General features: G+C 38.6%; 1 protein-coding gene across 4 annotated transcripts in view; it reads left to right on the top strand.

Annotated features, from left to right (window-relative positions):
• The window catches only part of ATRNL1 (attractin like 1), a 774,559-nt gene extending 761,547 nt beyond the window's left edge, over positions 1–13,012 (top strand). For all 4 annotated transcript variants that reach the window (XM_078434862.2, XM_078434861.2, XM_078434859.2 and 1 more), the window contains one exon: positions 8,615–13,012. In XM_078434862.2, the coding sequence (XP_078290988.2) occupies positions 8,615–8,739 (125 nt within the window). In that variant the 3' untranslated portion in view covers positions 8,740–13,012. The remainder of the gene's footprint in view (positions 1–8,614) is intronic.
• The last annotated feature ends 3,933 nt before the right edge of the window (positions 13,013–16,945 follow it).

The raw sequence follows: 16,945 nt of genomic DNA, 5'->3' as shown, positions 1-16,945 counted from the left end.
TTTGGCATTCCACACAGTAAACATACTAGTTGTTGAATGAATGAATGAATGAATGCTATTAATGGATAGAGGCAAAGCCTTTTTTTTTATATTTATTTATTTATTTATTTTGAGAGAGAGCAAACATGAATGAGGGAGGGGCAGAGAAAGAAGGAGAAAGAGCATCCCAAACCATGAAATCATGACCTGAGTCCAAATCAAGTCAAATGCCCAACCGGCTGAGCCACCCAGACACCCCAACAAAGTCTTGGGTTCCCAGTGTTTTGTCAACTGCTTCCTAGTTGACTTCAAACTTCTCACTTGATGATGATGATGATGATGATGATTGACATTTTTGAGATCTTATGTGCCAGGCACTTTCCTAAGCCCTTCACATTTAATCTTTGCAATAGCTCAGTCAAAAAAAAATACATGAGTTTGATCCCCTATAATGGAAGCTCCATGGAATGTAGAATCTTCTATGTATTTTCTGTCTCATCAATTGCTAAATTCTTAGAGACTCAGAGCATTGCCTGGCATATAGTAGGCACTCAAGAAATTATAGTTGAATGAAGTGATTTGCTCTTCAAACACTTTCTTGATACTTTGGAGTTTTTGGACATTTGCAATTTGATTGTGATTTCTTGCTAGTAGTAGTAGTAGCTGATTTACTATTGAAATTATTAACTATCTTTTTATAACACTTTATAAAGTATTTTCACATATAAGCTCATTTAATTTAAAGCAAACAATGACATTTTACTACTAGAAACGCTAAAATTCAATGTCTCTCCCTAGTGGAAAATAAAATATTGCCATTATTACAAAACTGCCATAGTTTGATTTTTCCAGTGATCAGTAAGCACTTTAATTAATTTGAAGATGATTGGGGCTTAAAATTAAGAATTATCATATATCAGATTTTTTTAATTGAAGGAAGAAATTGCTAGAAAATATTTCCCCAGTTGGCTTGGGATGAGGGAATTCTCAGTTGGAAAGTACTTAAAATTACTTAACAACGTGGAAGGGTAGCTGCAAGGCTGATGCTTATAATGTTTGTGCCTCTAAAAAACAAATCACAAAATATTTTAAATGAATGAATAAGATTTTTACTAGGTAATTAAAATTTGAACTGATAAGATCTAAAAGAAGCTTTACTTGTTGAGAAGCATGAGGATTTGCATTACACAATGACTTGAGACAATAACGTCCATGATTTACTCAGCATACTCTTACCAATCAGGAAACAGTCCATAAACAATTTAGGGAATGCTTGGCAATGTTCTAGAAGGTGGCATCTGTGGTGTTAGCAGTAGGATTACATTTCGTAAAACTTGTACCAAGTGTCTTTAAATGAAAGTTTACAACATTATGATGTGCTAAAGGCCAAACAAAATCGTATAACCAGAATGTAGTTAACAATTTGTCTTTAAGTATTGACATCCCTAGTTGCCATTGGTTTTTAGTAGGTGAAGGGAAACATTTCTTTAAACTCTTCTGACAAATATGACTAGTCCATTTGTCATTCCATTTGTCATTCCAATGTTTTCAGTACTGGAAGTGTTTCAGTTTTGGTTCAACAGTGTAACCTTTGGAGTTTTGCCTAATAATGACTTCAGTTGCACTGGCCTTCCAACAGATCAATTAAAGTGGAAATGCATATTTTCTAATTATGCATCCAGCCCTACTTGCATCTTGGCAAGGGTGGCCACGCCGAATGTTAAATTAAGTCTGCACAATAGCTAGAGTCAATGCAACATCAAAGTTTCCCAAAGTCACTTTCTTAATCATGTGAAGGATAGCCAAGACTCTGATCAGTAGCATGTAGCTGTATACAATCAGAGGGAAAACATTTAAACATCCCAGCATGGTATTTCCATTTAAATCTGATTACAGTGAAATAAAACTGTAGCCATTAAAGGTTTAGAAGAACTACAAATACAAGCCGTAAAAGAAGACAGATAGTAAATGAGGTAGTAAAACATTTCAGCAGGGCAAACAGTTTACAGCACTCATTTAGGTCATCCCGAAGCAGACTGTGCAATTCACTGCAGACCTTGCACCATTCCCTGAGCTCCACTTAAACCTGCAATTAACCTTTCACGCCTAATGAAGCTGTTTTCCTGGAAAATTAAAATATATAGTGGTGCCTGCTTTTACACAGACTTGGGAGGAGAACATTTCAAAATGAATGACTTTTCTGAGGCTTTGTTCAAACGTAAAATGGAAGTGCTATGTTTGTGTATAAAGTGAGAATGTTCTTTCCAAGGCAATTTCACTTGATGTGCAGTAGTTTATTACTGTACTTATTAATTGTTCTGCATAATTGTAAAAAAACACACATCAGTAATTTTATGATTAGATTGTTACTGCTGGAGTCTACTAATACCATTTCCCTTCCATTAGGAAAAACTAGAGTTTTACTAAAGACAACTCGATTCCTGCCTGATGTTTCTCCTTGGTGGTTTTCATTGCAAATTTAGTGGCTTGAAAAGATATATTTACCATTTAAATATTTAGCTGTTAGTCATTTGTATTGCTTTCTTTGTAGGGCATGTCTGCACGTGTTTATTGAGAGACATAATTCTTAATTATAGAAAAAAGAGTCTTTGTTATTGTTTTTCTCTGAGAGTCCGAGGAAAGGTCTGATTTGGGTATATCTTCTGCTTATTTACCAAATATCTGTGGTAGCTCTTGGCATCCAAACCAGTAACTACTAACTTGTGCCCCTGTTCTGAGGGAAATCTACATGGCCCCAGAGGAGTCTGCCTCCTTCATTGCTTGCCCTGCCCTGTCATCCAGAGCAGCCACGGGTGACGTTCCACGTTAGCAGGAGCTAGTTTGAAAAACCACAAGGCCATAGCAAACGGGACAGGAAACAGAAGATGGTACCTTCTTTCTTATGAGGTTTATCATTCATATTTAAATAATCTAAATGTCATAGTGTCTGGTGTTTAAGAACTCAAAGTGCAAAAAGGTAAAGTTTATAATAAATATTTAAACTCCAGCATTTTTATTGAGTCTATGGGCATATTTTGATGTAAATTCTGCTAGCCTGCAGTGTCTGTGCATCATCTTGACATGGTAAATGAAATTCCTTTAGACCACCAGTCTAAAATAATGAATTGTTCCCCCAGTTAATTGTATTGCTTTGATAACAAGGAACTGTGCTAGGTCTAGAGAACACAATAAGTGGATTTCATCAGATGATTTGTGTGACGTTTTGAAAAATGATCTTCTGGAGTGACCTGATTTTAATGGAACGCAAACCGCAGGCAGCCTGTGCCACTGCATCGCATCCCACTGCAGGAAGGGCTTCCTCCTATGGCACCGGGAGCGAGAGGGCATCACCAGAAAACCTCTCCCTGGGGGGAAAAAAAATTCCCAGGGGAATCTAAACGGGAGAAAGTGTTTGCCTCGAAGGGCTACATGGATAACTTATTTTTAAGTTGTTGTTGTTTTATTGATGCTTGTTAAAAAAAAATCCAGGAAAGATCTCAAGCTACCTTTTTGTCTCTTCATCACCAGCGTGAAAACAAGCCAAGACCAACCAAATCACAAGTGAGGCTATTTACTCAGAACTCGCTACAGGAAGGGAGTCAGTCATCCACCATTGCTCGCTTGCATTTCGGCAGACCCTTAAAAATAGGCAAATGGGAACCTTTTATGGTGGAAAAAAGAGAAGGCTTCAAGTGCGCCCTGATGGGAAGCAATGGGCACCGGAAAGCCGGAGGCAGGTTACCTGGAAACGGATGTGCTATGTGATTGGTTAGAGGTGCATAGTTGCCTTTTTCTGATTGGTCCTTATTTGGAAGCAGGGACAAAAATTAGGGAAGTTGTGAGTTATTAATCAAGTTGGGTAGGTGGGGCCCGTTGTTATAGGGGTAATTGTTTGACTTCCTAGATTATTACTAGACATAGGGGTCTGACTTGCCATCACACGGCGGGCTGGCTTCCTAGCCCAGTTGTTGCAGATAAGGGTGTGCTTTGATGAGCAGGTTGCTGCAGTTTGAGGGCCAGAGTTCTGTTTTTATCTTACGGTCTGGCCATTGCCTATTTATATGTTCAGTCTCTCACCAGCACGTATATGTTACATGCGGGGAGGAGTCATATTGTTTTTGTTGTTTTTTTTTTAAAGAGCTACTGACAACTTTTTTTTTTTTAAATCAATTAAGATGCCCTACAGGTGCGCCTGGGTGGCTCAGCCGGTTAAGTGTCGGACTTCTCAGGTCATGATCTCGCGGTCCGTGGGTTCGAGCCCTGCATCAGACTCTGTGCTGATAGCTCAGAACCTGGAGCCTGCTTCAGATTCTGTGACTCCCTCTCTCTCTCAAAAATAAACATTAAAAAAAATTCCCTACAATAAAGTATATTGAAGGGCAATGATAGAACGTTATCTTCTTTTAAAGCATCTTCCACACACTAGAAACCTCAGGAACACTGGAACCTTGTTTCTCTTGTTTACTCTTGTGTCCAGGGCCTCCTGTAGGTTGAATGAGGATGTAGCAATTTCTGGGTGGTTGTTGTTATTTTAGAGTTCTCCATATATTAAAATACGCAGAAATGCAAAATCAGTAATAAACACCTGTCCCCAATAATTCGACACTTAAACATATATGCATGCAGTTATTATGATTATTATGCTGTTCAGAATTAAATTACAGTATTATAAAAAGGAATAACTCATGGTGTGCCACAAGCTGTGTAGTCCTGTAAAGGACTCAGGCTTACATCTGAACGAAAACATCGTTTGGCCCATCAGGAGGATGAGAGCTGGGCGGTGGCCCTCAGAGTGTCCTCTGTGAGCACATGTGGTGGACGCTCAAACGTCACTGCCTCCAGGAGTCCAAGGTTTCTTGCATACACATTGCCATTTATGCAGGATCTGTAAATGCAGTTGATTGTTCCATTTTCATAGGAAAGAACAAAAATTTGTCAAATTAAAAATAAGCATGATTTGCAATTTTATTTGTAACTTAAGGACTGAAACATGGCTTATGATTTATTATTTCCAGCTGAATGTGTTTCCAAGCTTACAAATCATTAGCAAACCCAGGATATTTATGAGAGACACTACTTTAATTAGGCTTTGGACTGCAAATACCCTGAAATACAAAGGTACAGTGACAGTTTCGGATTAGCATAGAATTTCCTGTTTTGGCAACTCACGCTGTTTACTTCTCTCCTGGAATGTATCTTCTGTAAGGAAGCAACATTTGCAGCCACGTGTAAATGGAAAAGTATTGTTTTTCAGGGCTCTTTTGGACTGGGTCACGCAGTGGTTTAATGAATAACACGATTTCGTATTGAGATGCTGTGATCATTGAAATTAGCCTAAGTGGTCTCTGTCTACATTAAAGGAGACATACATTCATTGTCATATTTGGCTGTCTCTGGATAAGATGGTGCCAGGAATGAAATAACAGAAGGTTGTGAATTATGACCAAAGTGTGCCAAGAGATCTGCAGAAACTTCAGGTCTGCCTGAACCGAACTTTCAGTTAGCACAACCCTGCTCCCTGATTTCTTTTTTTAAAAGAAAACATGTGCTTCAGCTTCCTCTCCTGAAGAAATAACAAAATAACTACTTCCTACAGCAAAATAAGTGGTTAAAACGTCTTTGTTGGCCACTTCAGAAGTCCATCTGTGCTCTTCCCAGGTCAAGAAAGCGATTTTTATTTAAACTTTGAACCTTTGAACTTGCATTACCTCTAAGAAATTTGAGTAATTGTTTATTATCCTGAAAGAGCAGGTTCTTTAACAGCAACCCTGAAAAAGTAAATATCTGAGATTGTCAGCCTAGCCCGTGATCACTGTAACTTTTTAGTCCCTTCCCTCCCCAGCACCATTAATTTCTCCCTCTCTACAAATACCTTCTCTTCTGTTTTCGAAAGTACCTAAAACTCTTTTTCCCCTTTAAAAAATATATGCAGGGGCGCCTGGGTGACTCGGTCAGTTGAGCATCCGACTCTTGATTTTGGCTCAGGTCATGATCTCACAGTTCATAAGATCGAGCCCCACATCAGGCTCCATGCTGACAGTGTGGAGCCTGCTTGGGATTCTCTCTCCCTCCCTCCCTCTCTCTCTCTCTCTCTCTTCTCCTCCCCCACTTGCATGCATGCTCTCTCTCTCTCTCTCTCTCTCTCAAAATAAATAAACATTTAAAAATATATATGTACTCAGATAATTCTATGTAGTCACACAGATTTCATCTGACCTGTTGCTTCCCCTGTGCACCAGTTCCCTTATTGCCAAATGGCTTGAGCATGGGACTCTTCCATGCACTGCCACATTTCCTCTCACCCCATTCCCCGCTTAACTTGTGGACTCCCTTCCTCAGTTAGGTATGGACATGACTCAAAGATCGTCAACATCTTCCTTGAGGAACTCGAATGGTCTCCACATCCAGCCTCACTGCTGGCCCATTTGGTCCCTCTGCAGACTCCTTGAACCCTGTCTTCCTTTGACTTCTACATTACTGCCCTAGGCTAGTGGACCCTCTGCTTACAGTGTCTGTTTCCCTTGGCATTTCTTTCCGTTCATAAGCCTCTGGAGTTCTATCCTTGCCAGGTCAGAGTTGAGGCTTACCTAGAATAGATTGACCCACAAGGAGTAAAATAATTCAGTGACATCTTACATAGCTTAAGATCCAAAGTGAGGCCTTTCTCTAAGAGCATCACATAGAGGAGATGCCTGTGAGGGCTCAGGGTTTGGTTCAGCTCTACTCAGTGTCAGGTCTTCAAGACCCTGGAGACAGGAAAATGAACCAAAAGTCCTTTAGTGACCTCTTTAAAGCAAACAGCCTGTTCTCTTGGTTTAGTATGGTGACTTGGCACATTTTGTTTTACTCAAGAATGATATGGGACTCAACAGAAACGAAAATGATTCATGCGTAGCTATGATAAACCAGGGTATCTGGTGGAGCCATTGCTCTTACAAGTTTAGAAGGCATTTACTATCCATCAACATATTACCAAATGTTCTCCTCAATCAGTAGACTAAATGATGTCACAAAACAGAATTCTTTCAATTACCTGTGATAGCTAGAGACTTACTTTTGTGTTAATAGTCTGCTGATCATACTCAAGATTTTTTTCTTATGTGTACAAAATATCAAGTTGTCTCTTCCATGTCTGCTTGTGCATAACATAACTCTGCCTGGGTGCTTTCTTCTTAAAAGCACTTGAAAAAAAAAAAAGAGAATGAACGACAGGCCACAGATCTGGAGAAAATATTTGCAAAACACATATATGATGAATTGCTGCTATCTAAAATATAAATGAAATCTTAAAACTCAACAATAGGAAAACAAAAAGCTCAATTAAAACTGGGCAAAAGATCTGGACAGATACCTCACCAAAAAAATATGCATCTGACAAATAAGCATATGAAAAAAATGCTTAACAGCATATGTTTTTACAGAATTGAAAATTAAAACAACCATGAGATACAGTTACACCTATTAGAATGGCCAAAATCCCAAACACCAACAATACCAAATGCTGACAGAGATGTAGTACAATAAGAACTCTCATTCATTGGTGGTGGGAATACAAAATGGCAGAGCCACTTTGGAAAACAGGAAGTTTCTTTCAAAGCTACAAGCCAGGCTTACCATGTGATCCAATGATCATGCTCCTAGGTATTTATGAATTGTTAACTTACGTCTACATAAAAAAATTGCACATAGGTATTCATGGCTGCTTTATTTATATTTGCCAAAAATTGGAAGCAGTCAAGATGTCCTTCATCTTGGGTAAACAAACCGTGGTACATCCATACAATGTATGGATGAATGTATACATTCATGTATGATGTATACATCCATGTATACATTCATGGATGTATACATCATATACAATGTATGGATGAATGAATATTATTCAGTGATAAAAAAAAAAAATGAGCCATTGAACCAGAAAAGATATGATTGAAACTATATGATACCCCAGAAAAGGCAAAACGATAGAGACATTTAAAAAAGGTTAGTGATTACCAGAGGCTCAGGGGAAAGAGAGAGATAAACTGGTAAAGCACAGGGGATTTTTAGGGTAGTGAAATTATTCTGTATGATACTGAAATGGTGAATACATGACATTATGCATCTGTCAAAACCCATAGAATGTACAATACAAAAAGCAAATCCTAATGTAAACTATAGACTGGTTGATAGTCATGTATCAATACTGGCTCAATTTTTCTTTAAACCTAAAACTGCTCAAAATTAAAAAAAAAATCTTAGCACAATGGTTTTTATTCTACACACACAAAAACAACAGTAACACTGAAAATTCTTTGTACATCTAGTACAAACTTGTGTTCAGACACGGGAATTAAGGTGTGGAGTTACATCCATGGCTGCTTGTGATATCTTTGTCACATACTGAATTTAATTATCCAAAGTCAAAGTCAGTTAACTTTGTTAGATCCTTGTTCTTCTTCTTCATGTGTGAAGTTCATGTGTCTAAGTTGAAGAACATTTTAAGTGAAGGGCACGGTACGTAATAACTTCCAATAAACAGCTAAATATTTGATGACTAAATATAAAACAATGAAAATAGGGTGCTAAGACACCACTGTCACTATCCCGGAAAGGTCTAGCCACGTAGTTGACTGATTTTCACCTTTTCTTCCAGGCCTCGCAATTGCCAGTGCCCTAATAGATATTTCACAACAGAAGCCTTCCGACAGTAAAGACAAGACTTCAGGAGTCCGAAATCGAAAACACCACCTCTCAACACGTCAAGGAACTTGTGTCTGAGAAACAGAAACTACTCCTGGATATTCCGACATGTTTGATTTTGTAAATGACTTCCGTTCAGGCTGGTCTATGGCCTCAGTTTTTATGGAGGCAAACCTGTGTACGGTTCCAGAGCTCAAGTACACTTCCCTCCAAATGGGCGATGACTCAAGTGGCCAGAGAATGTCCGTGACTTTTATGAAAGTAACAGTACTGAGGGGCGACAAAGTCAGTTTTTACGACTCTCCTAGGCTTATCGTAGATAACATTTAAATACTCCAGAAAAAGATGTATATTGTTTCTTAATGCAGATGGAAAATATGTGATTCCTATAAACCAAACTGTTTATATCCTAGGACTTTAAAGAAAGACATTTTATAATGCCTGAGTGATGAGAATTGTACAATTTTTGCCTCATAAGCAAACTTAAATCACTTCTATATGAACAGGAAATGAACAAATCGCAATGGCTTTAAATGCTGTTTTATCTCACTGTAAATGTAAAAGCAAGATTTTGATTTAGCGGGATGTAGGTAATGTATTTAAATATTCCACATGACCATATCATGTCCGCACTCAGTTTGAGAATGGGACAGTTTCCCACCTAACGGGAACACAGACCAAAATGAGACCATTTGGATGGATGGTAAATGCAACTTCACAGGAGGTTTTATTAGAATTCCAAGTGAAAAGGACATTCCTGTCATCCACGCCAACTGCCTCACTCATTATCAGAGCTGATAGAGCATGGAAAAGCCTGTCCAGCAATCAATTTTTTCCCTCCTGCCAAAAACCCTGTAATACCAAACCTGAAGAGAGCTGAAATAGTTATTTTACAGTGTGCAAGCTTCAGCTCTAGTATGGTAATTTTTTTTAATTGCTTAGGAGTCATTGGATCAGACCTAAATGATTCATCTGCATTTTTGTAAGAATGGATCAGCTTTGGTTGGCCTTCCTCTCCTAGCTGCTCGATTTTGTCTACCTTTTACAAATATTATGGAAGTATTTTAGAGGTGACCCCTCCAAAGTTTTCACATGATCCAGGGTCCTTCTTGCCAACTATTCACTTAGACTACAAGTAGGGACAAGCATTTGTTGGCAAGCATCTACAGTATTCTTGTTTCTAACATAAACACATTGGTGTCATGAGAGCAAGTTTCTAGTTTAAAAAATAAGTTCATCAATGCCCACATTTAGCATATTCTTCATGATTCAAACATGTGAGTTATGGCAGAAAGCAAAAATGGTATAGAACAGCCTTCACACTGGAACATAGATTTATTTGTGTCCTAATTTTGACTCTAGTTCACCAGAACTCAGTAGCATTAACCAGACCTTGTTTGGAATTAACAGTTTCTTAACTGTAGTCAGGGTGACTACAAGATATGTGTAGAAAGCAGTGACAGAGAGACCCAAAGCTGCTTTATACAACATAGTTTTGTTCAATATGAAAGCCATTTACACATAATTGATGTTTAGTACTATATATGTACTTTTCATGTTCTTTGGATTTCTGGAAGGTAATGACACTTTACTGTTTACAGCTAATGCATAGTTACTTGCATGCTGTGGTTGTACAGTAGCAGAATATGACCCTATTGTGATATTCAATGTTTATTTCATAATCCCATTATACATAGTCAGCTTAATTTGATGAGGATCGAATGTAATATATAACAGGAATGACCATACAATAGGTAGTTGCATCGTATATAAGATTGCTAGGTTGCATCTAACCATGCCTATCACTGTTTTGATAATTAGACATTTATGAATTATAGTATATATTCTTTATGTTGGCATGATAATTTTGCTATTTTCTATGCGTTAAAAATAAGACTAATTCTTAGAGTAATTTTATCTATAGCCTGTGGGTTTTTTTGGGAGAGGGGGTGGCAGTGAAGCTGGTTGTTTTTGCCTCCCTGTGATATTTTATCTCTCAAAAAAAAAAAAAAAAGGCAAGGGGAAGTTTGTAAACGTCTCCTAGAAAAACGATCAAGTAATTTTATTAGCTTCTTTTTGGACCCTTTAAATGTTGCTTTTTCTCCTGGAAAAATAAATTGACAAAACTGGTGACTACAAAAATATAATCATTTAAAAATAAAATGCCCGATTTGTTTAATTCTCTAAGAGTTGTATGAGAGAAAGCTTATGTAACAAAACACAAAAACATATATAAAATCTATTTCAGCTGTCCATTTAGAGAGGCCAAGCAAACAGTGTTACAAAGAAAGAATTGCCAAGCTGTATCCACCTCCAATCCCACTGGGTTCCTAAAACTTGAAAATTTGAATTTTAGAGAGTTACGGGACATAATGCAATGTGAAGTTAAAGTCATACTATATCTTTCTGGGCCAAATATTGCTACCTCCGTGACTACTTTTACAATATCTTCTCGACGTATCAAAGCTTTTTACTGGCAGCAAAATTCTTCACCCTCAGGTAAAGTGGATTGAAAAGACCTTAGGGATTATCACTTTGTATTTGTGTCACAATTTTTTTGTCCCCACATCCCAAACACTTTAAATTTAGATGCTCCCTTTTTTTTTTTAACTTTTTAAAATCAATTCACAAGGAGATGCAGATACTCTTCTAGAAGTTTATACTTAAATAACTGATTCTCTTCAAAACTTTATCTTAATGGAATTTGGTACCTTTCCATTTAGAATAACTTTGAAGGGTCCTTTAGATTTTAGGATTTCTTCTTCTTCCAAGGAGGAAAAAGGTTTTGTTAAATAGAACAGCATTTTTAAAATTTACCTGGGGACGATATTTGGACAACCAGAGAATTCTTGTTTAAAGGGATGCATGTGCTTACAGATTGATGTAATAAATTTTAAGAGGATTGGGGTTTCCTAATTGCTTTTAAATGGAAATTTGTTTTAGTAATACACGGAGAAGGAAAGAGTATGCCACATACTATTGTGTTATGTTCGGTAGGAAGACTTCAAATAGGACATTTTTCAGTGTGGAATCAATACTTGCTGTACTTCCCAATATTTCATTTGGGGGGGGGGGGTGCGGGGAGGGAAGTTCTGTCATATAGACGTGACTGTACAGCTGGAGTCCTGTTGCAGTCATTTAGAGTATAGACTGGCGGACGGGCCCAAGAACAGATGCTGGCATCAGCTTTGAGCTGTGTCGTGCTGGGCAAGTTTTGCTCTTCAGAAGCCTCAGACATTCCATCTGTGAGGGAAGGTGGTGCCCACCTTGCCGACCCACTGTGAGCCCAGAAGGTAATAGGCATCAAACTCCCACAGCAGGCCCTCCACGCTGAGTAGCTGGGATGGACCATCACGGGGCCACCAGGCCACTGGTTTTCAACCGTTTTATGAATCCATCTATTAATTTTTCATCCATCTTTTTACCATAACTGAAAGTCAAGTAGGGTTTTGCAGGTGAGAGTTGCATAAAAATCTCGAGCAAGTTCCTATATTTCGAGGATATAGAGATTTCCAAAAAAAACTACTTTGATATTTGAGTCATTAGAGGCTTTGGCTCTTCCAAAATATATATAGCTTTAATAGAGCATTTAGACAGGAACAATCATTGTCACTTTCACATTCAAATTAGGCAAGAAGAAACCAGTCCTTACCTTTGGTTGGCATACATCGTACCTCTTTTTATCACTAAGCATAAAACTATGATTTGAAGAGTGTTTTATATAAAAGGTTTGGAAAAATGAAAACGGATCAGACGAACTAATTCTCCCGCATACACTTAAGGAAAAATCCACTTCCGAAGCCCATTTGTCATGTTACTAGAGTGACTTTGGAACTCACTTGATCATAAGAACTACCCGGGTTCGTACAGATTCCTACTTTTGCCTCAAGAGATTAAGACTCAGAAGGACTGGATTAGACCCTGGAGATTCATATGCTTAATAAGCACCTCAGTGATTCTTACCATTAGGCGAATTAGGAAAACACTGCACTGGGCCAAAGAGTTGCCTTTATCTACAGTTAGAAGAATTTCTTTAAATAACGAAGTTATCACTCTAGTTCAAAATGCTTTCAATAATTTTCCAGGGAATACAAGCCATCTGGTTGGTGTGACAGCAGTGTTTTCAGTATAGTGTACATTTAACAGTGTAGTTTTATCAAATTTTTAAAATTAAGACTTATAACCATATCAGTATATATGTATACACATGTGCATGCCAATGTTAAAACAGATTGTGTAAAAGTTCAAACCTGCTTTAAAAAGTCAACATTTTATGCTGCAGTGTGCTATTATTAATCAAGAGTTTAATTACTGAAATAAAAACACTGGATCTTCCAGCCCCCACTGCTAACTACGGTTTTGTTATTTTTATTTTTACCCTTCCAAAATCACAACAGGAAAAAGCTTTCAACACCTGAAAATGCCCCTCTGTCATCTAAGACTTGGTTATAAAATTTGTGTTATTGAATTCCCCATTCCAAATACATTTTTCTCTCTTTCCCCCCTTCTCCTGATTTTCATTGGCCTTTTCTACACGTCGTCTTTGAATGGCATGCGGAACACTTTGAATGTTGCTGAGAATGGGAGCAAAACCCACAAGAGGTTGAGAGCAAGCGGCCAGAGTTCCAGCTATGACTGTGGGTCTCCGCCCCGGCCATGTGTTCTGTGTTTACAAAAATCGTTCTTACTTACAGTAACCATCCTGGTTCTGAAACTGGTACAGCTGTGGCCTAGCTCAGCAGTGTTCTAAGAAATCTGCTTGCTCTTTGGCAGGCTTTGGGTTTCGTCCCCATGTTGCCATCTGGGTCCTCACTTTACATTAGGGCCACTGCCCTGCTGGACCTCAGTCCGGAGTTACTGAGAAGAGGCTGCCAACAAGGATCTCTCTCTGCAGCAGCCACAGTTGGACCCAGGGTCTGTGACCCCTCTTGGGCTCAGGGTCTCGGGCCCCTCTTGTGCCCTAGAGGATGGAATGGTGGTCTTCTCACAGGCAGCCCTCCATCACACCTCCCAGGAGTCAGGTCAAGGAAGAGGACTGAGAAACATGCCCAACCTGGCTGGCATCTCCCAGAAGCTTTAGAAAAAAAGAGAGAAGCTTTGATATAGGCCCGGATGAAGATATGCCCAAAGTGGGTATAACAGAGGGGACCCTGGAGCTTCTTTCTTTTACAACAAAAAGTAGCAGCTTCTCTGAACAGCTGAGCCTTGAGCATGGTCTTCTTCAGCTTTTTTTTTTTTTTTTTTTTTTGATGGTAAGTCAGTGGCTATCAGGAGACGTGAAGATTTCAGCTCAAAACTGATCTTTCTCTGCCCTGAAGAATTTTCCTGTAAGAAGTCACCTGTGAGTGGTTGAAGTGAGGGGCGGGCACCCTTTCAGCAATAACCCAAGCCCTTTCTCCCTCTCCACATCCAATGGACTTCTCTGTTCGTTTAGCATTATGGTGTCTGTCATAACCAGGGCAGCCAAGTTTTTGTTGCACTTGACTTTGTCCAGCCCTACAAGTGAAAACAGCAAGTATTACTATTTTGCTTTCCAGATATGAGGCCACGTTATAATTTTGGATAAGCTTTTGTAAACTGCACCGTGCCCCCACCCTCCCCCCCACCCCTAACTCCGGTCGCCTTCAGACCTCTGTGCTTCCCGGGGCTCCCATCCTTCCTCGAGGAAATAATTCTGCCTCCTTTAGGATTCATTGTAGAGCAGTCCTAACTGAACAAGAATGCAAACCTCTCAAAGATCACTGCAGAGACTCTGTCTTCTACTAACCATCAAAAGGTTTCACCAGTCTTATTTTTGGCAGAAGTGAAATTTTCACTCAGGCAAGATAGCTGTTTAAGCATAAGCTTCTTTAAACCGGCTCTGTGTATGGTCAGATAGGAGATCCTGCTCCTGAAAATCCGCCTAGAAAATAGCATTAGTGAGCAAATTATTGTAACAGTTCTTTGTGCATCTATAGCCCCTGTCGCTGAGAGATATCTTAAATTTTGTGCTTCCCAGTTACGAGTTATCTTAGTCCCATGCGGGGACACATTCGAGTTTTAATGTAAACTCAAATCACTACTCTTTTTTTTTTTTAACGCCTTGGGCCAGTTGTCTAAACCATTTATAAGTAAACTGGGATAAAACTGTTCACCTGCCTCAGCTAGATATTGTGATAGGTTTATGTTGAAATGGAAGTAGATCAGAATTAAATGTGTTCAACTTTTACTATGAAAAGGTTCAGGTTAAATTCAGGAAAGTCACAAGCAATGATTTTCCTTTGAAGTCTTTTTGGTAACACTAAATTACATACATGTGCCAAAGTTCCCAAATAACCAAATTGCAATAGAATCCGATGGTATGGTATGTGTTACCTGGTGATTCAGATTTGTGCATCAGGATGTTTGTTTTTTTCTTTTTTTTACAATGTCTCCTATGTATTTCACATATTACCCTCCTCACCTTTAAATGGTAATTCTACAGCAAATACTAACAGATTGTGTTAGATTTTCTGTCCCATCGTGACACATTTTTCCTCACCCTTCACTGACTGGTCAGCTCTTTTTCCCCAGAAGTAAACGAACATCTCATACCTGTATCCATGCTTTAAACATAAATACATAACCTAAAATAGAGCTTGTGCATCTTTGTTCCCTTGTGACGATACACGCTGACAGCCGTTGTCTTTTCCTTCAGATCAGCTTGTTTGAAATACGATGGCACTTAAAAGGAAGGCCGCCTGGAAGGATACCAATAAAAAGACCAGCTCAGCTTAAAACAATGTGATTTCAACCCAAAATGGACTGCCTTGCAACACAAATAGATGATGGCAAACAGGATATTCTACGTATCAAGACTATTCCCTCCTCCTGTCAGAACCCTGGGTCCATCTGAGGCTTGTTGCCTTGTGGGAATGAAAGATTACGATCTCCCCAACATTTATGTGCAGATGAACTCTTCGGAAGAGGGAACAAATTCTGAGTATGAGATGTCCACTCCTTGCTGATTTCTGAAGTGTCAGCTCCAATTTGACCTTGTGCAAAAATTCAGTGTTGGCTTTGTTTCCCTTTCTGTAAAGGAAAGCTACCCAGTGGCATCATGTTGTTTCTCTGAAGGCAATGCCTACGATGAGCTCTACAAACTAGATATTCGTAAAGGCATATAGGGATGTGTTGTTTGTTTTTACATATAACGTGCAATGTTCAGTGACAAGGCTTTCCTTTTCTAAACCATATCGAGGATCCTGTGTGGTAGACTTTCTATTAGTCATTCTTATTTTGGCAATATATATAAACTGGTTACATTTTGCACATTAGTGTATTATGAACTATTTGTCCTAAAGTTCAATGTCCAAAGAAAGAGTATTCCTTCATCAAAACCCCTTGGGGAAAAACAATGACAATTTTCCTACTTTATCAAAACATTACAACCATGTTTATATCCTTCCATACTGCATTAATACAGTTAATGATAGTCTTCTTCTTCTTCCTCTTCTCCTCCTCCTCCTCCCTCTCCTCCTCCTCCTCCCCTTCCTCCTCCGCCATCGTCTTCTTCTTCTTCTTCTTTCTTCTTTTCTTCCTCTTCTTATGCAAATTACTTTGTATACATATTCTTAATGTAGTCTGGATAATCGCCCTTATAATTTAATCTCTAAGGGATTATTTATAATATTTGCAAAAATTACGGCAATGTCAAGTTTATGATCTTGATGTAGAGTATAGGACAAAGAATAATGATTAATAACTTCTACTAAGTTTGAGACCTATTATGACTGTTGGTATAAAGTTTTATTTCAGTCATAAAACAAGTCACTTCACGTCACTAAAAATTAAGTGCAAATTTCCCAAATTGGGTCTTACCCACATTAATATCAATCTCAAATGGCAGCACAGTTTGGGTGTTTTGTGTTTTATGTTACATGAGCCAGTCTGTATAAACTATAAATGAACCAAAAATATCCAAGGAAATGGAAGTAACTGAATCCATTTTGTCATTTTTTTTTTCCAAAGACTGTTGAGGACATATGATCTAGTGGTTAAAGTGGAGACCTGGGAAAACTAGAATAAAAGCAAGATCCTATCCTTAGCTGAATGACCAAGCCTCAACATGCTTTATTTACCCAATGTAGGAAGAGGAGGACACTGCTTCCTTCCTTCCAGGGCACTTGTGAGAAAGTTTTCAGAGCTTAGATCCAGTCCCATACAAACCACTGTCATATCAGAAGACTGTGTACATGGCCCTGTGTATACGCCTTTGGTAATATTCTCTACATTACGATAACACTTGATTTCCTAATGCTATTTC

This window comes from Panthera onca, chromosome D2 (genome assembly GCF_046562875.1).
Source record: "Panthera onca isolate mPanOnc1 chromosome D2, mPanOnc1 haplotype 2, whole genome shotgun sequence".
Classification (NCBI taxonomy): domain Eukaryota; kingdom Metazoa; phylum Chordata; class Mammalia; order Carnivora; family Felidae; genus Panthera; species Panthera onca.
This window is presented reverse-complemented; position numbering and strand designations above follow the sequence as displayed.